The 27,768-nt window shown below is 41.8% G+C and overlaps 2 protein-coding genes and 1 long non-coding RNA gene across 9 annotated transcripts in view; all 3 read left to right on the top strand.

The window, feature by feature from the left end:
• Positions 1 to 5,074, top strand: part of clip1a (CAP-GLY domain containing linker protein 1a) — a 56,246-nt gene extending 51,172 nt beyond the window's left edge. For 6 of the 7 annotated variants that reach the window (XM_088935861.1, XM_088935857.1, XM_088935859.1 and 3 more), the window contains 5 exons: positions 262 to 379; positions 844 to 1,000; positions 1,460 to 1,512; positions 2,901 to 3,028; positions 3,728 to 5,074. In XM_088935861.1, coding sequence (XP_088791987.1) covers positions 262 to 379; positions 844 to 1,000; positions 1,460 to 1,512; positions 2,901 to 3,028; positions 3,728 to 3,956 — 685 coding nt within the window. In that variant the 3' untranslated portion in view covers positions 3,957 to 5,074. Of the gene's footprint in view, positions 1 to 261; positions 380 to 843; positions 1,001 to 1,459; positions 1,513 to 2,075; positions 2,306 to 2,900; positions 3,029 to 3,727 lie in introns of those variants that run through there. The other variant, XM_088935858.1, reaches the window with a different exon arrangement.
• A 1,804-nt stretch (positions 5,075 to 6,878) lies between these two features.
• On the top strand, positions 6,879 to 17,310 carry vps33a (VPS33A core subunit of CORVET and HOPS complexes). Its single transcript, XM_088935598.1, has 13 exons — positions 6,879 to 7,012; positions 7,489 to 7,554; positions 7,976 to 8,103; positions 9,123 to 9,309; positions 9,950 to 10,066; positions 11,197 to 11,371; positions 12,320 to 12,513; positions 13,389 to 13,515; positions 13,782 to 13,849; positions 14,222 to 14,359; positions 14,763 to 14,900; positions 15,519 to 15,687; positions 16,924 to 17,310. Exons 1-13 carry the CDS (start codon positions 6,911 to 6,913, stop codon positions 17,115 to 17,117), a joined length of 1,803 nt encoding a protein of 600 aa, XP_088791724.1. The 5' UTR covers positions 6,879 to 6,910; the 3' UTR covers positions 17,118 to 17,310.
• Positions 17,311 to 19,388: 2,078 nt separating this feature from the next.
• On the top strand, positions 19,389 to 21,993 carry LOC148819085 (uncharacterized). The gene is made up of 2 exons (XR_016094345.1): positions 19,389 to 19,508; positions 20,795 to 21,993. It is a non-coding gene; the product is annotated as an uncharacterized LOC148819085 (long non-coding RNA).
• The last annotated feature ends 5,775 nt before the right edge of the window (positions 21,994 to 27,768 follow it).

Raw genomic sequence — 27,768 nt, 5'->3', positions numbered from 1 at the left:
ATAGAGATGCCAATTGACTACAAGTCACATGGCCATTCTTACTTTAACACTGCACGTTCTTTCACCAGGTTTGTTTTGGATTCAGAACTTCCCCATTTGATCTCCTTTAGCTGTATTCGCATGCACCCAGATATCGACAGTAGATACATGCTGAAAGACCGCATCCCCATCTGTTTCTCCCAGTAGCCAGAGAGGTGTTCCCGAAGATGCCATCTTCCATTCTTTTTTGACTTTCTTCTGAGGTAATTTGTTCTTCTGCAGAGAGGCTTTGACAAAGAAAGGATCCGATGAAGAGAAAGCTTCCTTGCAGAACACCATCCAAAAGACTAGTGCCTTGATCTTGGAGAAGGACAAAGAGCTGGAGACACTCAGAAATGAGGTAATGTGGGCTGACCTTCGTCAGAGGAGCCTAATAAATTGGGGAACTGCTGTGGTGTTTGAAGGTGTGATTCCAGATAATGCGATGCCTGTGCAGACTTGCCATGATGATTTGAAACCCTGCCATTCCCCCGTGAAAGCAGTTAACTGTGCCTGTTTTAAGCTCTGCTCTGATCTACCGGGCTTGTTTTGAACATGAAATGTGTTTAGTTTTGAGCTCTCAGAAAAGCTGTGTCCCAGTGTTAATTCTGCTTGAGTCCGTCATGGTGGCCTTCTCATATTTATACTTCTTTCATGACTGTATAAAAGACTTCTGATTTAAAATTTTCGCCGAATAAGAACAGAAAGAAGCTAGCTGGAAAGTCAACTGGCCCATATAAAAACCGCCTTCCTGGAGCTCGGGGGGTGTTGCTGGGTGTGGAATAACGCGGGGCTGTGCGTGTGTGCGATTGTGTGATTGGCCAGGTTGCCGTTTTGAGAGGGGAGAAGCTCATGGCCAGGACTCTGCAGTCCGCAGTCCAATCTCTGGAGACGGACAAGGCCAGACTGCAGGAGACGGTCCAGAGTCTGGAGGAGAAACTGGCCCACAACAAGAGCTTAGTGGAGAGCGGGGGCTCCTCAGGTAACCCGTCCTCCTGGAATGGGGGTCCCGCCGGACTGAGTGTGCACCAGTCGGCACACCGCGGGGCCCTTGCTTTGGAAAGACGCTTCAGCAGGCCCATCCCACAGATAACGCTGACATTAACCCCTTTCTAAATTGCAACAGGTTACATTTTTTAATCTCTTTAAAGATTAAAAAGGGCTTCTTTAAGTCCTCCGGGTTAAGGACATCTACTTAGCAAGTAATACAATAATGAAACTATCAAACGTAAAGCAAAAATGTCCATTGCGTAAACTTGGAACTGTTGTGAGTATATTATTAAATTTGTGAGATTGAAATAATTTCCGCTGCAAGGACAGCATTGACTGGTCAGTTTTGACTAAGATTTAACCTATAGGGATATTAAGCGGAAAGTCTGGGAAGCGAAACAGCGTGGAGGTGAGGATGTGTCATTATTGCTGTATTCCCTGTCGTTCTCAGGTGATGCTGCACTTGAGCAGCTCAGAGAAGAGAAGGAGTCGGCGGAGAGCCAGGTAAGAAGGGATACCGGTGAATCTGTGCAGCTTCATTATTAGTATTCTGAAGCCCTTTGTCTGTTTATTTTTACTGGAAGAGTGAAGATTCAAATTGGAAAGGCTGTAGAAAACGCTTGTCTTAGACTTACAGCAGCGTCAGTTTGAAAACTATTCTTCAGGTCCAGTAGCTTAATTCTCTGGCCTTCAAGTGGCTGAAGAATGCAACTTGCTTTTCTCTTTGTAGTCCTTCATTGTGGCCTTAAAAATGTATCATTTTGTGTGATTAGAATTTGAGAAAGGTGTTATGTTAAATGCGCGCGCGCACACACAAAAACTTCCTCTTTCAGTCTCTGGAAAAAAACTACCTTAAATCCTGTGTTTTTTTCGATGTTCCAAGCGGCTGCAGTGCATAAAAACATATCTTGTGGTCCCTTTCTGACACAGAGGGCTTTCGTGTTCTGTAGTGTGCAGTGTAAAAGTGTAGCATGTTTCTCCTTGGTATCCCACTCCCTGAATTTAACCTCTGTTTTGTTTCCCTTTCTCCCTTATCCCTGATGTTGGCAATCCTTCCCTTCAATCAGGACATGGTTTGTTACTGTCTCTCATCTTGTCTGTTCCAGCATGCTGGTTTTCGTTCCCTTCGACTTATTGGTTTTCTGCCACATTAGAATTTCTTCTTTCTGTGCTAATTGACTACGGTCCTTGCATGAGTGTGTATTCTGCATTTCATGCCAATTACTGGTCTGTCTTGCAAGCGGCTTCTCGTTTGTATCTTTTTTTTTTCCTGCTCTGACACACAGTGCCTTGCAGCACAGCTCTTTCGAAATATCACTGATCAGTACTCACAATCCGTTTTTAACACGGTGCTGTTGCGCGATTTAATGCGCTTAGTCGACGCATCTGCTACCATTCCTAAAAATGGAGGGTATGATCTAATTCCTACTAGGTTTCTTCTGACAGAAAACAAGTTAGCTGAAGATGTCATTCTGTCCAACAAATAAACACCTCATGCTAAGGTTCTTTGTCATCACATAACCCAGAGGAATTTCTATTTTTCTTATTGACGTCTGGGTGTCCAGTGATTAGGGGGGTCACTACTGAGTGTGGTTAGTCAACTGGGTGTGCTGGATTTGATGATTGTATTGGTGGGTGAATTTACTTACACAATATAATAAAAGGTTCTGTGGTTTGGCTAGTTTGTGGGAAGGTCTTGAACTTCCTAAAACAGGAAGAGAGTTTTTGAGAGTGTACAACTACCAAAATATATATATATTACTAACAGTGGTTTTGATATTTGCACGTTTAGGGGGTCGTATTAGGAAGTAAATTTCCCATAATGCTTTTTTTTTACTCTGCTTGTTTATGTCTGATAGTAACATGGAGGTTTTTCTCTTCTGTTGGGTCAGATTGATTTCCTCAATTCTGTAATCATTGATCTTCAGAAGAAGAATGAAGAACTAAAGGCCAAACTGGAGAAAATGGCTGAGGCAGCACTCAACGGGAATAATGCCAGCGAGCTGGACAACTACGACAGGTAACTGTGGCAACTGTGTCCCTCTTTATCTGCGTGTTTTATTCAGGTGTAGAAAAGCAAGATATTACTGCTCGGACAGGGGAACTGTTGTCTAATGTTTCTGTCTCCGGAGTGAGGGGTTGGAAATGATTAAGTGTGTGCAGTGTTGTGTTGTTGTTCCAGTAGAGGTCTGTTTTCACTGGTAATCAAACAGGTTAGGAAGCCTCTGACACCAACTGCAGGGGAAGAATGAATGACTACAATTATCAGTTGGGGGGAGTTGAGTGCCCATTACAAAGGTAGAGGGCAGAAGAGGGACAGTGCAATAAAATAGGTTGATTGGTTTAGTGATAGAATAAATGAACAGCTGAAACTTAAGTAGCTATTAAAGATGTATCAAGACTTTCAATCCCTTTTGTATTCTTCCACAAAGCAAAAGGAAGAATCTACGGGATCTAATTCCTAGCGAGACAAAAAAATAATCTGCACTTTTTTAATAAAAGGAGACGCTTCATTAAATTATGTAGATTAACTTTATTCCTCTGGAGTCCTCCTGTAACTTGATTTTCGAAGTGAAGTTAGAAACGGACGGACAGCTTCTTCATTAACACATTCAACTCCGGAATTTACAATTCCGTATCGGAACGGTGGAGTTTACAGGACACCTTTCCGATTTCCCTGCGGTGACTTTTTTCCACCCCCCCCGGTGTCTATTTCTAGTCTGAAAGAAAGCCAGTCGAAGAAGAAGCCGGCCCCCCGCCTCTTCTGCGACATCTGCGACTGTTTCGACCTGCACGACACCGAGGACTGCCCCACGCAGGCCCAGCTGCCCGACTCGCCGCCTCACACCGCCTACCACGGCAGCCGCACGGACGAGCGGCCCTACTGCGGCCTGTGCGAGGTGTTCGGCCACTGGACCAGCAACTGCAACGACGACGAGACCTTCTGATCCCCCGCCGCGGCCCTCCGGCCTCTCGTCCTTCCTCCCGTGCGAGAGCCCGGATAAGCGCTGGGGTGCGCGGACCTGCGCTTGTGTTGTATACAGCCCCCTGCCTGCTCGCGGGGTCCATTCTCTCACCCTTTACAGCCACGCCGGGCCCATGAGAAAGATAACATCCTGCTAGGCTGGCCTTGAAGAGAAGCCCCCTCCCCTCTCCCACCCCCCCCCCCCCCAACTCCAGCTCCTTCGAAATCGGAAAGAAAACAACAATTAAAACCGAACAAACCCTCGAGTTTTTCTTTGTGGAAACAATTGGCAGTGTCCTATAATAATTCCATTTCGTTTTTGTTTTTTTGGGTTGAGTTGCATTATGACTTGTTAACATTTGAGCACGATGTTGCTGAAAATGATTTTTTTTTCTTCAAACATTTACGGAAACAACAGTACTTGAAGGTGTGTCCTGCGAAACTGGGCTGGGAAAGTGGAATTGTAACGATGCACGTTGCTGCTCTGCCTTTGTAACGCCCAGCAGTGACTTCAGCGACATGCAGTACAAAATTACAGGAGTGAGGAAAACGACTCCTGATCAGTTACCATTAAGGAGGTGAAGTCCGGTTGTAATAAACTATTGCACTGCACACTTTATACTACAGCTTCTCTTCCCGTTTTAAGTCTTCGGCTCCTTTTAACCGCCGTCACATAATCGTGTTTAAATTATCAAGGCAATTTTAAATATCAAGAAAGAATAGAATTACTGTCAAATTATTTAATGTATCGCCTTGTCTTTTTGTTTGGGGAAATCTGTATGTTTGGCATCTGTATAAAAAAAAACATAGAATAAACAAAGACTTGTGGATCATATTGTATCTTCCATTATAACTGTAAAATATATGTGGAAAAGAAAGCTTGACCTATATAATTGTAAATACCGGTTGTATTTTTCTGAAAAAGTGTACGCTACATGACACAAGGAATATGAAGAATATTTTTCCCTGTTACAAAGCTGGGGTTCATTATTGAATGTATAGTAATATAACTATTGCAGGGAGAAAGGCACATGTAAAGACAGTATTACCCTAATCACAGAGTGGGCTGTATCTACTTTAATAAATGGTTATAATCTTTAACAGTGGGCTGGAGTCAGTCTTTGTTTTGAAGTCCAAGTGGGGTTCAACAAGGCGCAGCTGTTGAAACATGCTTTTCAGAGTGAAATCGACCACTTCTGGTTATTATTTTGTACATTTCTGATTCATTTCCCTTTCATACCTTAGAAACCCTGTGAGCCCAATGGCTAGAAAAATCTTTTGGAGCTTTTAGGACTCTGTGATAAGGTTTAAAGGGATGAATGCCTTCCCTCTCATGTATTTTTTAAGCTTTTGTTAATTTTGGTAATAGCAAATGCACCGATTAACTTTACCTTAACTCCCAAGGATTCTTCAAGTGATCACAAGGGAAAATGCGAGACATTGGTAGAAATACTGGTAAAAAAGATAAAGCTTTTGATAAAGATAAATTACCTGTAGTTTTTTTAGTCTTTACCTGGCTGCCTAATATAAATAACATTTTAGAAGGTGGTAGTTAATGTTAAGGAACAATGTGTCAACCCTCCAGGACTGATCAGAATGGGAAAGCTCAGTGTTTGCTAAAGTCCATTTTTTAAGTTTCTTTTGTCTGTTTTAACATAGATCTTGGTGATGGCCCTTGTATACAGTCAGAGACAGAAATACCAATTTTTATTAAGAAATAAAAAGATCCAGCAATTTTTTTCCTTTCTCCTTGACGGCATTTTTTTGGACCTGGCTGTTTACTTCTGCTTCACTAGAGAAAGCCGGATTGCACAGCTCATATTTTATTTACAGAAAGTTCTTCTTAAGCTTTGCTTAAGAAGATGGAAATGGCCCGATCAATTTTTGATGACTTTGTGATGGTTGAAAAAAGCTATCAAACAAAAACAGGTCTTTCCATCAATACATACAGCAGGTTACAGATGGGAAGATGCCGTTCAACCCATCTAATGGGTTTGCCTGAAGGTATTTAATTTATCCAAGGATCTCATCCTGCAGCTTCTTGAAGTACCAAGGGTAACAGCATAGCTGGGTAGCTTGTTCCACACTCCTATCACCCTATATGTACAGAAGCACCTCCTGTTCTTTGGTTTCAAATTTACTTCCAAGCGGTTGTCTCTTTTGTCCTCAAAAACCTTCTGTTTACTGTCATTAAAAGCCCAGGTTAAAAAGGGGAAACCAGGGGGTCCAACAGCTTCCCAGGTCCAAGAATTAAAAACTTGTCATAAATGATACTTAAGGCTTATCAATAAATCATTAACTCGATCTGGGTTAATTTCAACAACACAAATACCAGCAAATTGGTCAAAACAGACAACATAAAATATGTTTTTCCCCTGCTACCAGACCTCCTGCAGTGGTTGTACTCTCAGCTCTCTTACTTGTAAATTTTGAAAATCACATACAGGTACTGTAACGCACTAACGATCTCCTGTGTGGAACACATTATGGCATTTAACAGCTTTGAAATGTTACATTCTCGGGAGAGATGCTAAAATAATAGAAAATCTTGAGTTTACATACGTATCCACCGCCACCCAAAGGATAGGTCAACAATTATTTGAAAAACATTAAGATGCAGCGCTTAATCGTTACATTTTGAGAACAGTGACTCCCTGTGGGATAATAGGATGTTACAACCTCATTTTTTTCTGGCGAAAGGATGCCTTTAAAAAATATTTGTGGTATGATACTTGTAAATCACTAAAAAGAAAAAAACAGCACAGAAACGTCGAGTCTACAGTTGCAATTTATTCTGCTAACGCAATTTCTGTAGTCTCCAAAAATAAGGAACAGTCAAATTAATTACTGAAGAAGGCCGCGTGAGTGTTTTCGCTTGTCACATGACGCCTCCCGGCATTCCTCCCGTCACATGACCCGCTGTCAGACGGGGCGAAGATGGCGTCGCACTTGTCTTACGGAAGAGTCAATCTCAACATACTGAGGGAGGCTGCGAGGAAGGAGCTGCGCGAGTTTCTGGATAAGTGCGCTGGAAGCAAGGTAATCCGTTGATACCGACGGCAGCATTCAAGATGTCTGCACTGTTCGGTGTTTTGTCCATAAGTACCAAGAATAAGTGTCCCGAGTGAATAGAGAAAAAAAATGCTCTTAAATAATGCACTGCTTAGATCCTTCCCCTTTTTCCAAGGTTTGGCATGCAGAATTTGATTATATAAAAAATGATTCCTCTCCCTGGCAATTTTTAATTATGTATAGAAATCGCCCTAATGTATTTATTGGATGCTCTACGGTATGTAGTACGTTTTATGCCATCTTCATTAACTTCAAGAACCATGCTGTTCGACTTCATCCTTGTCAGCTAAATAACAATTTGGGTCCAGCAACGGATTTATCCTGATGCAATGTTGCAAACAGTTTCCATCGTGACTATAATTCGTTTTAAAATAACGCCATGACTTCGATCTCGGGACTCGATTCTTGTTTTATGGTCTCCCTGCACGTTTCTCTTTGTGCAGGCAATTGTCTGGGACGAGTACCTGACGGGACCCTTCGGGTTAATTGCACAGTATTCCCTGTTAAAGGTAGATCCGTTTTTTTTTCTTGCTCCAGGAACGTTTCTTCTATTTAATTTAAGTTTCTTGGTACGTGTCGCTGCCATACAACCATAATTTCAAGTAGGTAGCTTATGAAGCCTTGTGCAAGTGTGAGTGTTCATGACAGCCCTGAAGAAGGCTCCACAGCAAAACATTGTGTCTTTTTTTTTCCTTTCCTTTCAGCATGAAATAAACCTTTAGCTGTTCCTTTATAAACTTATTAATGTTGACTCCTTTGATTAATTCTATAAATCTGGAAGATATTGGGCAAGCGTGGTTGTGTTTCTAGTGTATGTGTCTTGCTTTCCATGCTTTGACCCTTGTTAAGTGTCTTGAATAAAGGAGTCTGGCTTATTACATGCTGCTGTTCTCATGAGGGCTGTGTACCGTACCCTTTTGTGCTTTTCAGGAACATGAGGTGGAGAAGATGTTCACTCTCAAGCCGGGGCACCTCCCCGTCGCCGATGTCAAAAATATCATCTTCTTTGTCAGGCCCAGACTGGAATTAATGGACGTCATTGCTGAGAACGTGGTCAGGTCCGTTACCTTGCCTGTGTGGACAGGTATAATTTAATCTAATGAAAAGCAAGTGTTAGCTTACACCTGCGGCAGCTGTGCCTTCATTGCTCGTACGTTAGTCTAGCTCTTCGCCAGAGCTGTCTATAAGCAGTGTGTGCATGTTAATCACAGTGTGACAGGGCACAGGCACAGTGGCGTGGTTGTTGGCACTGCTGCCTCGCAGGTCCTGGGTACAATTCTGGCTTGGGACACTTTCTTTGTGGAGTTTGCATGTTACCATAGCCCCATGGTTTCCAGCTGGCGCTGTGGTTTTCTGCCACTCCCCAGCGATATGCTGTCTAGGTTAATCGTCTCCAGTATGTCTTTGTGAGTGAGCGCATCCTGCCTTGTGTCCCATTGTCTTCTGGGTTAGGCTCTGCATCCCTGCATTGGACTAAGGCCATTGAAAATGAATGGATGAATTTATCATTGCATTAATATCACTATATTAGTACTCCACAAATATGTTTTAACTCCTAAAACATTTACAAAAAATACCGTAGACGAGGTGTTACCCATTCACCTAGGCCTGCTCAAATAGCACTGTTAGAGTACCAAAAGGTAATCAAAAAGCTTCAAAACTAAATGACTTGAAGTTGACTAACTGGGGAGAGCAGACTTGGCACAGAGCATTGAAATTCATGCATTTACAGAAAGCTTATTTGTGCATAGAAGCAGCCATCTAAAAAGGGACTGTGTGTTAAACAGAGCCATGAAACCTGGTCTGAAATGTTGCTTGTTTGGGGAATATGGCTTCCTTTCCTGTCGTAGCTGTCGAAGAGTTTCTTTGTCTTTAACTGAAGAAGGTAGTAGGCATAAGGGATAAACCTAGAAGCAGCAGTAACTGGCTGTATTGGAAAAGAAGACAGTGCGATCAGTATTAACCGGGACTCTGAAGAGCACAAGGCCGGCACTGCCTGTCGTCGTGGTGACCGAGGTGCAGGCGAAGAGGGCGGCCCGCCTCACTGTGTGTGGTTTCTCTCCCCCGCCGCCCGCAGCGAGGACAGGCAGCGCTCCCCGCGGGACCTCCACATCCTGTTTGTGCCGCGGCGCAGCCTCCTGTGCGAGCAGCGGCTGAAGGAGAGGGGGGTGCTGGCCTCCTTCATCAACATCGATGAGTACATCCTGGACCTCATCCCCTACGACAGCGACCTGCTCTCCATGGAGTCCGAGAGCGCCTTCCGGGTAAAGTCCTCTTCCACCACTGGTGTTTGAGATCTCCACAGCCCTGCCTCCCTTCCCCTGTGACAGAATTCTCCCACATTTCTTCGCTTCGACCTCAGTGCTGTTCCTCCGGTGCTGTCTTGTTTGTCACTTAAGCTTTTACTCGGAGACAACAGAGATGCAGCAAGTACTATTGTCTCCAGTGCTAATGGGTTGTATTGTAATTAGTCCAACAACATCAGACATTGAGAACTGAGATTCCTATCATGCACATTGTTAACAGAACACCAGAATGTCATTTTTAAGATATGAGTATAGACTTTGTACATATTTTAGAAGTGTGATGGGATCTGTTACTGGAGGATTAAAACATTCAGATAATTCTGAAATGTAGACTTGAGAAGTACTTGGGTCAAGAAGCTTTTTGCACAGGATGTCCACCAGTTAGTAGGGCTTTACGAAGTCTGCACAAATTATATATCCAGCAACACGTTTACAGTCTTTCTGTCTCTGCAAAACACTTTTTTCCCCAATATGAACAACACTAAACAAGCAAGAACAGTTTTACTCTGGATTTAAAACACAGTAAAGCCCAACATCTGGTGTACATGTGTAGCTTTTGAGGCAGGCTTTGATTGTGTCTGTTCTTCGCGATTAACAGGAGTGTTACCTGGAGAATGACAAGACCAGCCTTTACCACACAGCTAAGGGGCTGATGACTCTGCAGGCCCTCTATGGAACCATCCCATATATCTTCGGGAAGGGCCAGTCTGCACGGGTATGGGACTGTGGGGGCCGGTCAGGTCACATTGAGCTCGCTCTGCTGAAATCACTGAAACGTGTGGCGTGTTTTCAGCATCACGGCTAGACATCTAAAGCAAAAGCATCTGTTTAAAATTCAATCTTACTCTGAATGCATTAGCACTTTAGATTAAGCTTGATAAACAGGGTCTTGATAGATATCCCATTAATGATCAATTTACTGTAAAGCGTTTCTAGAATGTTATCCAAGAGCATGGTCATCTGCTAAGTAGCTAATAAAAATACGCTTGTCACGTGTTTGCATATTTTCAAACTTTGTTCTCACCTGCAAAATTGTATTACCTTTGTAGTCAAGACAGATAGCTTGACCGCAATGTTGCCACCCCGTTACCTCATCTCATCCTTCTTCAGACGTCAAGCAAAGCTGGGCTTGATCGGGGCTGGGTGGGAGTTCTGTAAGAAAAGCCAGGCCCCTGCTGTAAGTGGTGTTGGTCAGTCAGTAGGTGGAGCTCTTGGACATCACGCCCTGCTAAAGTGAGCAGGGAAGGTGCCATCCCTTGGATGAGATGCTAACACTGAGTTCCTACGTGTTCATGGAAATATTTCACTATTCATCAGAGGGACCATTTAAGACCGCTGGGAAAGACAAAGGTTGTTATCCCCCAGTATTGCTGGCTAATTTTCACTCTGAGCTTGAACGGTCTGGCCTAGTAAAAGTTCCCCCTTAATTCAGGTGGTGAAGTAGTTTCTCTCTTCCCCGCCTGTCCTGCTGTGTAGTGGAGCCTAGGGACAGAATAGCTGCCGCGCAGGGGCTGCACGTCAGAGGTGGGAGAAGTGGCTCCCCATCTATTTGTAAATGTAAGATGCTTTCAGTTCCCATGGGATGAAAAGCGTTATACAAGTGCAAGGTTCTATCGTTGTCACATAGATTCTAACAAATGCTGAAAACGTCCTTTTGAAAGTTTGATTTCTCTTCAACATTTCATCACCTCCTAAAATCTTCTTTCCCCACGTTCGTCTCCTTCGCTTCCACCGCTACTTACCGCCTCTGAACCGGCGCGCCGGTCCCGTTAACGCGACGCAGTCCGTGAATTCGCACGTCGCCGCCCGCACCTCTGAAGGGGAGGCTGCCTGTTTTTTTTCCAGCACGTGGCCAACATGATGCTGAGGATGAAGAGGGAGTTTGCCGGCAGTCAGAATCAGATCCTGCCTGTGTTTGACACCCTGCTCCTCCTGGACCGCAACGTGGACCTTCTCACGCCCCTGGCCACACAGCTCACCTACGAAGGCCTCATCGATGAAATCTACGGCATCACCAACGGTGAGTATGAGCCTGTGAGCCATCGACACAAACTCCAGCTCCCTGGCGTCGTGCGTGCTCAAGCACCCATGATTTTCTTTATCATCTTGTCAGTGCGGAGGGGAATGCATTTGAACTTTTGTTCACGCGTGGGAGATTGCTATAGGATTGTGCATCCGCAATGCTAAATAACTATTACTTCTTGCTCACTTGAAAGCTAGGGGCTTGCTAAGGTTTTCTGCGAAGGCGGAATCTGCGTGTGTCGAGATTGTAACAGCTTTTAGCCATTATAATAATAATAATTGCTTACACTTATATAGCGCTTTTCTGGACACTCCACTCAAAGCACTTTACAGGTAATGGGGATCCCCTCCACCACCACCAGTGTGCAGCATCCACCTGGATGATGCGAAGCCAGCCATAGTGCGCCAGAACGCTCACTACACATCAGATATCAGTGGGGAGGAGAGCAGAGTAATGTAGCCAATTCATAGAGGGGGATTATTAGGAGGCCATGATTGGTAAGGGCCAATGGGAAATTTGGGCAGGACGCCGGGGTTACACCCCTACTCTTTTCGAGAAGCGCCCTGGGATTTTTAATGACCACAGAGAGTCAGGACCTCGGTTTTACGTCACGAGTACGTTTCCATTCCGCGCTGGAAGGTGGCTGTGAAACTTTTAGGAAAATAATGACCACACAAAGCACTTAATTAAAAAGTTCTGCCATAAAAAACTGAGAAACGGGAGTAGTGATTCTCAGTGCCCCATATTCACAGAGATTCACTTTCAGTGGACTACAAAGATGTCATAATTTTATTCTATGAAATAAGACCTTTTTGTATGGATGGTTGGCTGTTTGTTGTGTTTTACTAATTATATTTCCATATGTAACCTTCCATTTATGCTGGTATACTAATGGTATAATAGCTACGCTATACCTCCTGTATAACTGCAGTGTTCTGTCTGCAGGCTATGTGAAGCTTCCTCCAGAGAAATTCTCCCAGAAGAAGCAGGGCGAGGGTGGAAAGGACCTGCCCACAGAGCCCAAGAAGCTACAGCTGAATTCTGCTGAGGAGCTGTATGCCGAGATCAGGGACAAGAATTTCAATGCAGTGGGAGCTGTGCTAAGCAAGAAGGCTAAAATTATCTCTGCTGCTTTCGAGGTGAATCCCTGGAGCTTGTGAACATGGCTTCTACCTGTAGTATTCCAGGGCAGGAAGTCATTTGCATGCAGACGTCTTTAGCCAGTAGATCCAATACAAAAAATCAGAGAACTAGTAAGGGTTAATTTCATGTCAGTATTTAAGTGTGTTTAATTCTGTGTGGAAAGGGTGTCCATTACTATCTCTTAAAGTTAAACTGCAACATGTATACAATGTACAACAACAGTTGCCAACAAGTTTGTGCTGACTAATAATTGATAGTATCATGTTTTTTTCCAGTGCTTTGTATAGTACTGTCTTAAAAACTACACAAGCTCTTCAGAATTGAAAAGCACTACAGACCACTAGTGGATATGTTCATTATCCAGAATACTCAGGATTTTATTTCCTTGTGTCCATATTGTGCAAAATCCATGTGCAATTAAAATAATTGAATTGAGTTATGTTACTTGTTTTGGCTGTCTGACAGCCATGTGATTATAGGACGGAACATGCTGAGTGTTGCTGAAAGTAATATAAGGCTGATCGTAGTGCTTTTTTATCTGACCTTTGTTATTCATCTGTTTTAGGAGCACAAAGAATCAGATCCGATAATTAAAATGCAATAGATGTGTTGATGGCTGCAGTATGTGCTAATAAAACGGAAATTGGCTCACACATAGCCTGGCACAGATGTATAAGTTAGTTAATGGCCTCATTATCAGTCCCATGCCCAGACTTGTTGAAAGCAAAACTAATTTTCCTAGTGTGGTAGTATTGTTTGAGGGCAAACTTTAAAGAATGTTTTTGTTCTTAATTTAAATTTGCATGCACTGCTTCTCTGCGTTTTGAGATAATGGCTTTACAGATCCTTCACAGCCTGTTATCTTTTCCAGGAGAGACACAATGCCAAAACAGTGGGGGAGATCAAGCAGTTTGTATCACAGCTGCCACACATGCAGGCTGCCAGGAGCTCTTTAGCAAACCACACCTCTATTGCTGAGCTCATCAAAGATATCACAAGTATAAAAAGCCTTTTCTCATTTTTTATTTTCTGTGTTTTTTAATAGTCTTCTACTGTGCCGTTATGCAAGTATTTTCTAAAAATTCTGCTCCTTGAAGTGTGATGTGGTACTGGTTCTAAGATTAAATGTTTGCGCGATCTTTTGTTGTTTTAAAGTAACTGGGGACCATGTGTTATTTAAATTGTATCTCTTTGCTGTTTGTATCGGCTTATTTCTATATATTATTAATATTATTTCTAATTAATTAATTCTTTTATGTTTCAGCCTCAGAAGCTTTTTTTGATAACCTGACTGTTGAACAGGAGTTCATGACGGGAGTGGACACAGATAAGGTACTTGACACACCGGTGGAATTTCTCATGTGTCACACCTGGCGATAACCACAATTTGCTGATTCAGTCCTCTAGCCAAAAAACCAACAACAAAGCAGCCTTTACTCCATCTTAATGACTGTACACACTGTCACTCAGTCTTTCATGATTAGAAATGTATTATTTGTTGTTTGTTGCTTTTGAGAAGGCTCAGATTTGTCCGGTTTTAGTTGTGTAATCTAAATGAGGTGCCCAGCTCAGAGGTGCAGTAGCAGTGCCCCCACCTGGGATCTGAACCCACAACCTTCCCGCTAACAATCCAGAACCCTAGCCAGTACTGTACACTGCTGCCTGTTGCTGGCAATACATCAGAAATATGCCCCTCTCGTCCAGGTGAATTCCTACATCGAGGACTGCATTGCCCAGAAGGACCCTCTGATAAAGATCTTGCGGCTGGTGTGCATGCAGTCCGTGTGTAACAATGGACTGAAGCAGAAAGTCCTGGACCACTATAAACGGGAAATCCTGCAGGTATGGCTCCTTCAGATTGCTGTGCAAATCTCTTAGCAGTTAAGAGAATGGTCTTCATTTAAATGCTATACTGTTAATACAACTGTGAGTTCACAAACGAGACGAGGCTTGATTGGCTGTTGCCAGCTTATTGATTTGAAGACTTAATCCAGCCATTTTTTGAAATTTCCGAAGGTATCTGCTTGAGCAGGCTAGTTAAATAGCTTGTTCTAGTCACCCACAACCCTCTGTGTGAAGAAAGGCCTTCAGTTTTCATTGTCTAAATGCTTGTTTCACCTGTTTTATGGGTGGAGATTAAGATCTCTCCTCTTTCTTACCTTGCTGTTTGTGCTTAAGAAATCCAGGGTGATGTATGAAATGTCTTCCATAATAGTAGGTGGTCCTAACACCCTTTCTCTCCCAGACTTACGGTTATGAGCACATACTGACCCTCAGTAACCTGGAGAAGACTGGCCTGCTGAAGCCTCAGATCGGCACCAGGAACAACTATCCCACCATCAGAAAGACCCTCAAGCTGTGGATGGAGGATGTGAATGAGCAGGTGTGTTTCAGTCCTGGGTCTTCATGAAAATAAGAAAATATTTATCAACAAGTGTGCTCCTTTATGTTCCCAAACAATGGAACAACACAATGGAATTGCTAAATGATTTACATAAATCAAATTTTGACTTCCCGAAGGACAGTTATTTGATTTTTCCACAATTATTTTTCCAGAAGAATTGTAGTCAGTGTAATGTAGCACAAAATACATTAGGGATGGAATTCCGCATAGGCTGAACTTTACTCCCAAGAAACTGATCTTGGGAATTTTACTCCCAAGTTATCGCATAATTTTCTGTCTTGCCTCCTCCCAACCCTTTTATAACTTAAAACAAATATCCCTCTCAATGGACTATATGCTCAAAACAAATAGCATCAGAAGCAATGATGGTATCTGACTTTTTGTGCTGAGCATCTTCTCAAAATGCTTTATAGTGATCAAATTAGGACATCGCTGCAGTGCGGGAGAAGAGGTACATAGGAAATAATCAATACATTTCCCAGCATGCATGAAGCTAATAGACACCTAATTTTGGACTCGTTGTTGATATAGGATTGTTGATGGTAGCTGCAAGGTCATGACCCTGGAAATCAGGCAGCAGGTCTCCTCTTGTTGCAGAACCCCAATGACATCTCCTACGTGTACAGCGGCTTCGCCCCCCTGAGCGTGCGCCTGGCGCAGCTGCTGGCGCGGCCCGGCTGGCGCAGCATCGAGGAGGTGCTGAAGATGCTGCCGGGGCCCCACTTCGAGGAGAGGCAGCAGCTCCCCTCCGGGCTCCACAAGAAGCGTAAGTCACCACCCAGCCACTATCCCAGGCGGCAGATCCGCATTGCAGGCACATACCAAGACCTGCACGGTACACAGTGCATCCAACACGGCATGAATCCGTTAACAACCAGAACACATGCATGCATAAGCTTTAAACAATCCTCTCAGTAATAGACAAGTAAAGCTGAGTCGTCAGTGAATGTAATACACGCCTAAGAGCTCACCCATATGGTGAGAGGAAAATTGAGCAATTGATCAGTTACAGTACCTGTGCAAACTTGTACTACATTTAAAGGATAACTTAGTTCTATAGCACTGAGAGTAAAAATAAACTAAATTGATGCCCTGATGGAAGGTGCGCAGATTTATGTTGCAAGGGGTGGGCATGACGGTGAGTAATCGAATTGGCCTTCAGCAGTGCTTGTTTGCTGAAGATATCTGCCAGCTGTAGCTGTTGTGTGCCAGTACCTTTGCGGGCTGCCTTCTCTATCCTGTTCAGTCGGCATTTATGGCACAAGTCGATCTTGTCTGAGATAGGAGACGCACACGCTGCCAGAACATGACTTTGTCGTCGTGTGGCTGAAAGCTCTTGCGCAAAGCTTGTCCACTCAAACAGATTGAAGGTGTGTTCATTTACCGATCGGAGAGACGTTTTTGTAGGGTTTCTATTGATTGTACAGAGACAGGTTATCTTATCAACAGAAAGAACGAGAGTGATGCGACAATAATGTGACCGTTGTCACATAATTATAATTGCTGTCATTAATATATTATAAATATTAAACAAATACAAAAAGTGTTGTGGTGTTGTGCATTGCATTTCTTTTAAACCTCTAGATGCAATGTACTTTTGTCAGATGTTAAATATATAATAGCTTTAGGAAATGAAGATGCAGGAAATGTAGGGTCAGTTAAGTTAATAACTTAATAATTTCTGACATAATATCCCTAGATTTTATAAACGTAAGAGAATAAACTTAAACCAAGACTTGTTATAATCATTTTAGGAAATCTAGAAATCAGGGTTAAAAGGTGAATTATACCGTATTCTTCCGAGTTATGGTCAAGCCCCTGGCTTCGCTTCTTACTGCGCCTTGCTTTGAGCAGCTCCCTGCTGGCGCAAACTAAATAAATAGAGCCGTGTCTCTCACCTCCTGTTCACATCTTTGCTCTCAAGACGCATAACCAGTAGTGAATGAGGCAAAATGGGACACGGAGCAGTTCTGAGAGCGGGCCTCTGGGGTTCTGTTCACAGGCCAGCAGGGAGAGAACAGGACCACGCTGGTCTTTTTCCTGGGAGGGGTGACCTACGCCGAGATCGCCGCCCTGAGGTTCCTGTCGCAGATGGAAGAGGGGGGCATGGAGTACGTCATCGCCACCACCAAGCTCATCAACGGCACCAGCTGGATCAAGTCGCTCATGGACAAACTGGAAGCGCCCCCTTTCTGAAACCACCGGACTGGTTGGATCCGGGGGCGGGGCGGGGGGGGGGGGATGCGGACTTGATCGCCCCCGAGGTGTGGAACATAAAATGAGCGCGCGTTTCAGAGGAGCTCTTGAGCGCACGAGAGCACCCGTGGGGTTGTACAGAGTGCTTTGTGGCTTGTGTGTCTGCTAGATTAAACAGAGGAGGCTTATGTTGTATCGCCCCTGTGTGTGTACACTATATAAGCAGCGTTACATGTTCGCCTGGATTTTCCACTGCATTGTACAGTAGATTTCAGAGCATCTACAAGGGTCAGGCAGGCACAGCACAGTTCACGGGAAACTGCAGGTTCTGAGAGAGAGAATGGGGGCATTTCCCTCATTCGTCTTTCTCAGTTCCTCAGTTCCTCTTTGAGCTGAAGTGTGCCGCTGAAATCCTCCCCCGGCACAGGCTGGCGTGGAACAGCCCCGGCAGGCCAGAGCCGAGGCTCGAGAGTATACTGAGGCAAGTATTGCATTAAAGCAGCTTCTTTGTGCAGAGCCCTGTCAGGAGGATGCTGAAGCACCGAGTCAGTCTGCTCACTTACAGTACCTTTTGTATGTCTGCCCATTCTGATCAGTTTCTTTTTTGCGTAGTGATGTGGTCTCTGTTAAAGCTGGCTGTAAACGAACAGAGTAGTAAACAGTGTTGCAGAAAGAAAACAAGACTGTTCTGGTGCAAAAACTGCACCTGTTCCCATGACCGCCTCTCGTTTGGTTCATACCAGGAGGCAGCATGTGACGGGAAACATGGTCATGGGGGCTGCATCGTTAAAGTCGTCCAGCTTGATTTCCAGAATGCACATCAAGTGCAACTTGTTCGTCGTCGTCTCCCTCCCCAACTGTGTTGAGCTCTGTTGTTTTCTGTAGTCAGGAAAACACCTGAAATTTAAAACCGTTCCCTGTCGCATTACCCACGCACAGGCAGAACACATGAGGAAAACTTTCTACCTGCTGAACGGGAAGAAACTGATATGCCCGTGAGAACATTATCTGTATACGCTTCATAGCTTTATAGTAATTTTTCGACATTGTGCACAATCTTAAGTTAGCCAGCCCTGCAGCGCTACAGGGTTTATAAACCTACTCAAAGACTACCTAAGGTGATGCTGGATGCAGCCTATAGCCTAGTAAATGTTAAACACCGAGAAGGCTTGTTCACTCGCAAGGCTATGGAAAGCGTATTGACAGCTCACGGGAAACAGGAGTGCAGGCCTTCTTCAGTGGCCTTGCTCTCTTGAGGAGCAATTAGTGCTTACAGGCTTCCTGATCAGCAGATAATGGCCTGCTCCTGTCTGGAGGGCTTGCCGTGGATGAGGCAATGATTTGATGATGGAGGACGCTGATTAAATTAAGAAGCCATTTTGCTCTTTGTTTTTAGTGAAGGATGACTCGGCCGGCTGTGGGGTTTGTTTTCGGATGGATCGATCTCTTTCCTGTCTGGGCTTTCTGTTTTATATGAGAGGAGAGCAGGCGTCAGCCCCTGAGAAACTAAGTTTGAAAGAAAACTAAATTACGTTTCGGTTATGAGACTGAAAACTTCATACCGTGTTAAAAATAGCACAAGTTGCGTGTAAGCGAATACGAAGAGTAAGAGGTCGCAGCCTGGTTAAGGATTGGTTACGTTTAGGACTGTAGCGGTAGTATCAGATTGCAAGCGTGTTTTCTGTAATAACGTCAGAACAGTAACAGATACCACACCCTCCAGCTCACCTCTGTGTCCGTTAGTAGATTCATTAGCAAAAAAAGAATTCAATCACCCGTCCTGTCGTGTTTGCGCCCTCAGTAGTAGGAGAGGTTTTTAACTGGGCCTGTTAGTCCTGAGAAATCGAGAGCGATGAAGAATTGACTCGTCACGAATTAAAAAAAATAAAAATAATAACCCCTGAAAATGTTTTAATCGATATCTTTCTACCAAAACAGGACTACTAAGATATAGTAGTTTGCCGGGCTAATTCTGGTGTTCGCCGACAGTAGTACTTCGAGGGAGTAAAACAGCAAGGAAAAGCCTTTTAATAATTTAGTTGAACCTCGTTATTCAACGTGAATTATTATTTTTTCTGTCGTATTGTTGCCTTTTCTTTCTCCATCGTGCTAGAACTTGCAGCGATTAGTACTTAAATCCATGTCTCAGGTGGATCACACAACCAGACTTCATGTAGAAGGAGCAGGTGTCTGAAGAGCCTTGAGCTCCCATTAGAGAAACCCGAGGGTTTAAGGCTGTGGTCATTAATTTAATAGAGCGTGGCCACACCTATGCCTTGAGCGCTTGTTCTGACGGCGATGGCCCACAATCTCTTCAGAAGAAGAGAAAACAATTGGGATATATTCGCTCCTGACGCTCGTTCAGAGGGACACCACAGTACTGGAACAAAAGTGAGTGCATTATTTATGTTTATATTATGTTTTTATATTATTATATAATAATAGATTTGATTTTTTACGAAGTGGAAAGGAACGTAATGGTTTGCAATATTATTTTTTTGCTACGTCCCGTGAAACAATGTTTAACTATAAAAAAATTATATTGGTAATATTGTATTAATTAAATGGGGTGTGAACTGAATTATTTTAAGCTGGTACCGTTATGCTTATTTCTGCGTTGAATAATAAACATCGTCTAGATTATTCGAACAAGATTTTGCATGGATATTGTGCATGATGTTCACGGTCGGATACAACACATAATACTCGAAAACAATTAAAAATGAATTATGCCTGATAAACTCCAAGTGGGATTTGGTGTTTGATTAATACAATATTTAAAACCTAAGGAAAACAAAATCTAAAACACTTGAAGTTACATACCTGTTTTGATCGTATAAGCTTCCAAGTGATTGCTGAATTTGTGTTTTGAAATTTATACAACCGAAAAGCATCTGTTGCAATTTTTAATAGCCAATAATGTGTTTTCGATAAGAAAGATGGAAAACACACATTCCTATTCAAGTCAGTTTAAAGCTACTCTGGCTGCTCCCGGAAGCGCGGTTCAGAACCATGGACAGTTACCTTGCGCCGGTTTTGAAGACGGCAGCGCAGTTGCCTGTACAAAATAAACTGCTAAATTGTGCTTTTTCCGAAAACATATTAGCTGTTTTCTGAAACACGCCTTCATCTCCGTCATACATTCTTGCAAAACATTGTCCATACACTAGACTCCAGCATTCAGTATTTAGTGTGTGCGGAGGTTCAACAGGTAGCCCAGACGAATCTGTAGTTCTCAGCAGTATTTATGAATTAGTTGCAGTGTTAAGGGAAAGCATTTTTATTGAGCACATTTTTATTGATACACATGAAAGTGCTGATAGCCCATGGAAAGATCTATAAACACGAACATTAAGAGCAATTAACGTATTAAATATTAATACAGTGAGTGCTTGAGAGCACCACGACTTACTGAATGGATTTTGTATTGCAATTTATTTGGGGGCGGGGGAGGGCTTGTGACGTCGCAAAGATTTAAGTTTGTTTTTTGAAGGTAAAAGGGCAAAAAAGAGTAACTGCCGTGAAGGAAAAAAGATTTTGAATGGTGTGATGAAAATTAACTCTCGTTAAGAAAAAAAAAATAAAACAAAGCTGAGTAGCCAACAAGACGCAGTTGAAAAGCGGGTCGTGGTGTACCGCCATCTGCAGTGTTCCTAACGGGCTCTCGTCCTGAACAGCAGCCCGCTCGCCGAGCCGACCAGCGAGAGGAGGATGGACCTGCTGCAGCTCGAGAGGGAGCCTTTCACCCTGCGCTTCCTCTGGGTGCTGAAGGAGCTTCTCAAGTTTGTGCTCTTCAGTTACACAGTGTTGCTAGGAGCTCTCCTGTTAGCCGGATGGACGACTTATTTTCTGGTTGCAAGATGAACTTCTCTGATTGCAGAATGGCCCACGGTCTGCTTACAATCTCCCAAACAATCGCAATGATTCCCCGTGCAAGGGAAAAATGTGCTCCGTGGTTTCTAAATACAGTAGATCTTGCATTTACAGTTTAATTTGACCTCAGTATTCAGTAGCGCAAATACCCATCTTTTAACCATATTCTGTCCAGTAATGTAATTACTTACTAAGCAAAGCTAAATGGCGTATTTTTCATTAAATTAAACTAAATATGTGCCTTCACAAGTCTCGAGAAATGCAGTGTTTTGTTTCATGTTTTGAGATTTCTGTTGTGTGTCGCGACATTATATCTGAGTATTCCTTCCCCTCGTATAAAATGAAAGAGATCGCTCTTTTTCAGTTTTCATATTAATAGATTGGATTTTTGAATCTCTCTCCACTTGTGACACTTGGGCCTGTCAGTAAATGTGTGATTTGAAAATGTTTATTATGTCCTGTTACCTGTTCATAACACAACCCACCACCCCCGGCTCAGTCACAGAGAGATCACTACAAAATGGCTGCTCTTTCTGCCATTCAAAACATGTTTGTGTCGAAGAAATTATAAAAGATGCGGTAGAGGAATGAGCACATTTAACGAGCTCTTATTGAGGACTTTTTGTCCAAGATCAGGTTTTGGTCAGTTATGTTCGTGAGCTACTTGTAGTTTTATGCAGAAACAGGTTCATCTATATCTTGTATTAATACCCAAATTTTCAGTGTGGGCCCGAGAGTGGCTTTATATTTAATTGCCTGATATCTTGAAAAACACCTCGTTTAAACACACCTGTGTTTGTTTAGCTTATCAGAAATTATTTAAACTGATCGGTTAAAACTGTATTGAACTCTCTGTTGTGCGACTGTTTCAGTTACACACGTACACAGTGATTATTATTGATAAACGGTGGACTTGTGCACCTGTTGGATAAAAGACAGCCAAGAGTCCGTCTCGGAATAAAAAAATAAAGTTTTTATTTCATGCGCGTGGGAGCGAAACACGCAGAGATGCTCGGTGTATATTTTTGAAATATTTAAACTATAAACTTAAATATTTTCATAATTTATCATGCACACCCTCCTACCTCCCTATTTGCTAAAGATAACGTCTTTTAACACAATTGGCTACTTAGGTTCGTAGCACAGCATTCCTATATAACAGTATAGAATTACAGAGCAGCCCTTGTGTTCAGTATTCTTCCAATCCATTTCAAACCAGTTCGAAATGTCATCTTATAAAATATTGCAGCTTCAGCAGAAAAAACTGTGTACAAAGTTAAAAATTCCAATATTCAGTAAGTGATCATACTTAAGGATTTCAGCTGTAGATTATTTTTTTTTAAAAAGACCTTGGAGCTTTCAAATCGTTGTTAATGTTTACAACAGTGATGGTTTTTTTTTCCTTTGCTTTTGTTTAGTCAAGCTGTTTTATTTTCCGTGTATCTCCGCAGGGTCGTATCGGTATCCAGCAGTTATTCTTTCTGATTTGCCATTTGTTCAAGCCGTTGAAATTATAACATACGCAATATTTAGAAAGCCTAACAAAGATTTTTTTTTTTTTTACAGTGGAGGTTATATTATCGCGAAGCTCCATGCTGGAGCTCTCTGGTTAATGTTACCTACCTGTTGTGAAAACTGACTATAAAGTAGTTCATTTTTGTTATAATTTCTTTAGTGAGTTCTAAAATGTGTTTTTGTTGCATGGAATTCTAAAAATTTAAGCTGTTATACATCCTTAGACGTTTTTTAAAATGCAGCGTTCAGGTTTTGCGGTCTTTATATTTTTCTAAATAAAAAGTGAATAAAACTTAGCTTTGTAATGTAACCGACACGCTATTGTTTGTTCTGCTGTCGTTTGTTTTACCGAAAGATTCCGCTATTTAAAGCTTTTAAACAAAAGGGATCCGCGAGAGAATGAACATATAGTGGGTATTAAACATTTTTAAATGAAGCGGGTTTTTTTAATCCAAAGAAAAAAAAATCTTTGATTTTATTACTACGTGGATTTGATAAATTTAGCTTATGGGTTTTATTCATTATTGACAGGTTTCAGAGCTTTACCATTTAGATCTAGAACTGGTCTGTGAATTTAAAAATCGTTTTGTTTTTCTTTCCAGTAACGTCAGCGGCTAGCCAGTAACCGCATATAAGAGACTCCCTTTTCCGAGAAGGAAAAAGATTCTGCTGGCACATTCCCTTTGTCAAGTCCTGTTTATACTTAATGTTCACAGAGGGTGTGTAATGTTTACATGCACTAAAGTTTCAATAACCTTAGCCTGCTCGGCTCTGTTTTCATGACATTTTAGAATAAAGCTTAGAACCTAAGGTTGTTTCATGTCTCCCCAGTGGCATTGTTAGGGTGTTGATGTCCCAAAAGCTTATGCAGGCAGTCTTTTGTAAGAGCCTTTTTACAAGAGGCTAAGCAATTGATCTTTTCTCTTTTGCCCATTTGTGAGTAAACAAAAAAAAAACACTATTCACGTTGTTTCTTGGAAACTACTACCCTTTAAAGTGGTTCCTTTTTCTGTTCAAAACAAATAGGGAACAGGAACAATTTGTGAGCAGAAAAAACAACAAAACTCTTTATTCTTCTCATTAGGAGAGAGGTGGGAGAGAGAGCAGGCAGCTTTGACCAAAGCCCACAGAGCAGTAAGCAGTTTCCCCACCTCTATCTGCTTCATCCCCAGCGATGTACTCAATCTAGCTAACTCCCACTGGGTCTTGTAATGATCCAGGACCAACAGCGGGTGTTTCCTGCGAGACCGAAGGAAGTCAGCAGTGATACTGAGGCTGTGATACTGGGAGAGGCAGAATTAAGCATAACTGATTAAGGTGTCAGGGGCTGATCGGCTCCTGTACTGTGCTGTACACTTGGGCAGCATGAGCTGCACTCCACTGCAACATCCATCTGGGCCAAGAACTCTGTGATATAACCTGTTACTCCATAAGATCGGGCTTGCTACAGTACATCCTTGATTCCTACAGTACAGCTCTTAATGCATTGCTGAATTAACGGTTACTTACCGCATATAACCTGCTAAATTAGGGGCTCTCAGTATATTAGTATATTGCCCCCCGCAATCTATTACTGTATTGGAAATATGTAATACAATTAATTTTAGTGTCAACAAGATTCAGTATAAAGGATACGCATGTGTTACAACAGCATATATCACATTACTATGAATGATAAAATAAAGGTGTAGATTAGATTGGTTTTAAACTTCACCGTCTAGCTCCGTTTGTACATTAATGTCTTTTTCACAGTGGGAAATTCCCGGGAAAGGTTGGTGTACCCAACCTAGAGATGTAGCCTGTTCTCTCCAGATCTCAGCAGTTAAGCAAGGTCACACCGCACTTTTTGAAAGGATAGGTATGTTAACCCTATAGTGCCAGGTATCGTAATTTTTCCACCTGGGTATTGCACAGTCTTGGCCATGTGAAGTTTGCCACTAATTCGATCAGTGAAGCAACTTCTCACTTCAATAACTGATTACTGTGTCACAAAGGTTGCTGGTGCACAATAACTGCGGCACATCACCCTGGTAAAAAGCGATTCATTAAAAATGTAATCCTGGTCTTGTCGCATTGCTAAACTAGAACTTTGATAACAAATCATACCCTACAATTCTCCGAATACTATCAAGAGGTAGACAACCTGACATTAGGTCAGAGATGACAGGAAGATAATTTTGCAATCGAAGGAGAGTTTCAGAAAAAGTACTGTGCAGGTATTAGCACTGTCACGGTAGATTGAACAGGATTTCTTTTGCTTTGCCTTTTTCGGTACATGTGCTGGCAGAAAATATGCAATTTATTTTGTTTCACTAAAATTGCGTCTTATCATCATCATCACTAATTTATCCGATTTCCGATTGATCTATTTAATCTCGGCTTGTGGGTAATTGATTTTAGCGCATCGGGCTCCTACTACTACGAGTCCCTTCCTTAATAATCTCCGTGCAGTCCGCGGCTAGACACAGTCTAATAAAGTATATGTATAACATCTATTATTATCTCATTGTTTTGAACGTTTCTACCTACAGTAATTGGTTTTAGTGGGTTTAGCTGACTGTAGGAGTTCATTGGAATTCCGTATCTTCTAAGAACTGCACCAGAAACGGGAGCACAGTACTGTATGTACTGTAGCAGGAGTCTGGAGGTCTGAGTGCCTCTGTGCTGCCCATGCAGATTGCATGATTGAAATGGACGATGACGAACGGCGTAAAAACTGGTATCACTCATGCACGGCAGGTATATATTCTATATTAATAGGTATTTAGAGGTCGCCACCCCCCGGTGAATTCACTGATTTGAGCAAGGGAATAAAACAAGTCCAGGGGGATATTCACTCAATTCACATGTTGATATCCAACGTTTAAACCACGTTTCTTTTCCAAGTTTTTCTGGGATTACAGAGTAATAATCCACTTACTCTGTTACAAGTGCTGTACAGTACTAAGGAATCAATTCTTTCCAATTGTCAGAAATCTGTTTTAGCGGCAATCTTTGTATTTAATACCTGTATGGAAATAATGGACTTTTTAAAAGAGTTCTCAACTTTTAATATTTTGAAGGAGGTACAGTGACTACCCATGCACTGCTAGACACGTCTTTAACACTAGTGATATAAAACTCCTAAAATAACTCAGAAGTTAATGATTACACTTCCATTACCAAAGAAAGGCCTTCAATGAGATAGCGTGAAAATGTTCAAAGACTAATCTGACTTTGCCTTGTCATCTGTAGAATAGAAATATGTTAACGTCAAACAACTCAACTTTTATGATGTTTCACTATTCCGGGAAGAATGATATGAAGTGTAGCATCACATATTTGGGAAAATATTTTATGCTGTTATAAACTTATTCCCCAATTCCGTACCAGAAGGACTGTGGTAGCAATGTGATCGTTAGCATCCTACAAAAAAACCCCGATAAATATAAAAAATAAATATACTATTTTAAATGGTCCATAATTCTTTTCAGTTTTTACTTCCTTTTTACCCTTTAATCTACAATCTTATCTAAAATTCAATAAATATTGGCCCAATAGTACAGTACTGTTATGACAGTACTTGAAAACCTTTAACATTAAGTTTGCTCAACTTCACACGTCATATCGTACATAATGATAAATGATCAAAAAACTTTCTTTGTATCACCCAGTACCAGTATATTCAACTTGGTGAACAGCTCCTATAAAAACGTTTTTCAACGTTTTGCAGAAGAATGTAATAACAGACGTGTTCAGTGTCAGGTACGTTGTTCTAATTACAAAAACGCTCTAAACTAAAATCAAGTTCTTTTAAGGACACCGTGCTATTTAATAACATTCCCACGCTTCTCTGCGTTTATTGCCCGCGCTACAATATAATACTTTATCATCAAATCGTTTAAAGAGGCAATTGTACGTTTTTATCAAGTATTCTAACCACCGTATGGACGACATCTTGAAATCCTTAATACTGTTCATTTATTCATGCCTTTAGTACCTAGTAGAGATGGCTTTTAACTAGAACGTTTTTTCTCAAATGGTATAAAAAAACCAGATCTCCTGTAATGTTTTTATTAACTTACAGATAGAGTATAATTATTATACTACATTTACTTGTAGAATGTTGATTTCTGCATTTAGCAAAAATCAACATGCATTTATATATGCAATTATACATGCAACATGTATAATTATTATTGCTACATTTAATTTTAGAATGTTGATTTTTGCATTCAAAACATTTTGCAGCTTGAACGGTTTCTGTCGGATTAAAATGTGCGAGGAAAGCAAAGCCGATTGTTGAGATTCTAGGTACTGTTTTTCTCGTGGAATATTATGGCTGGTGGGGCAGTAGCGTTTTAATTACTTCAATATATCGGGGCAAAATCTATGAAAAAATGAAGCTTTTTAAGAGGTTTCCTCTAACAGCTCGGACGCGCTTACTTAACCTGCGTGAAATCTTTGAGCTTCCTGATGTTGAAATACGTTGGAAACGCACCAGCATTTAAAATGCAAATGTTAAACTATCGCTTTTTTTATCACAGGAAATATAAAATTCTTTTGAAATGTAATATGTAATGATACTTAAACTTGCAACACAAATTGCGCATGTTCTCCCCAGACACGAAAGATGCTTGTACAGCATTCTTAATCCAAGGAGCAGCTGACAGTTTTACTGCTCTTGAGTAAACGTTAAATCTTCATATTAAACAGCAATTACTATTCTTTTCCTCTTCCGTCTTCCCTTTCACTTTTCTTACTAGTGTCTATACACGCGATATGATTGTTTAAGCGGAAACTCTTGGAGAGCAGTTATTTATTTCTCAGATACAGAAAAATGAACCGGTACTGTGGTTTCAGAACATATCAAAACCCCCGACTCGTTTTCCATTTTGATTATGTTTTAAAAACTCCTCACAACTAAAATCCTGAATTACAAATTACAACCCACTAAATAAACTCAAAATTACAACCAAACTCCTCATACAAGACGATTATCTTCGCCTTAATACGTTTCATTTGAAAGAACTAGCGATTCTTCCAGCTTTAACGACTTAAATTCGTAAGGTCTTTCAAAGAAACTGGTTTCACAAATGCTTCTGGTAAAAAAATATAAATATGGAAAAAGCAGAATCGTGTGCAATTAACTTGTACATGTATACTACAGGATAACTTGCCACAGTTTACTGTGGTATAGCAGTTACCCCAGATAGACAAAACTAGTAAGGAATAAAGAGCTATGAGTATATAAGACTACAGTAGGCCATTATTGTCACAGACT

This window comes from Atractosteus spatula, chromosome 17, assembly GCF_055471065.1.
Source record: "Atractosteus spatula isolate fAtrSpa1 chromosome 17, fAtrSpa1.hap1, whole genome shotgun sequence".
NCBI lineage: Eukaryota > Metazoa > Chordata > Actinopteri > Semionotiformes > Lepisosteidae > Atractosteus > Atractosteus spatula.
The sequence above is the reverse complement of the archived record's forward strand: the minus strand, read 5'-3'. Positions and strand labels throughout refer to the sequence as shown.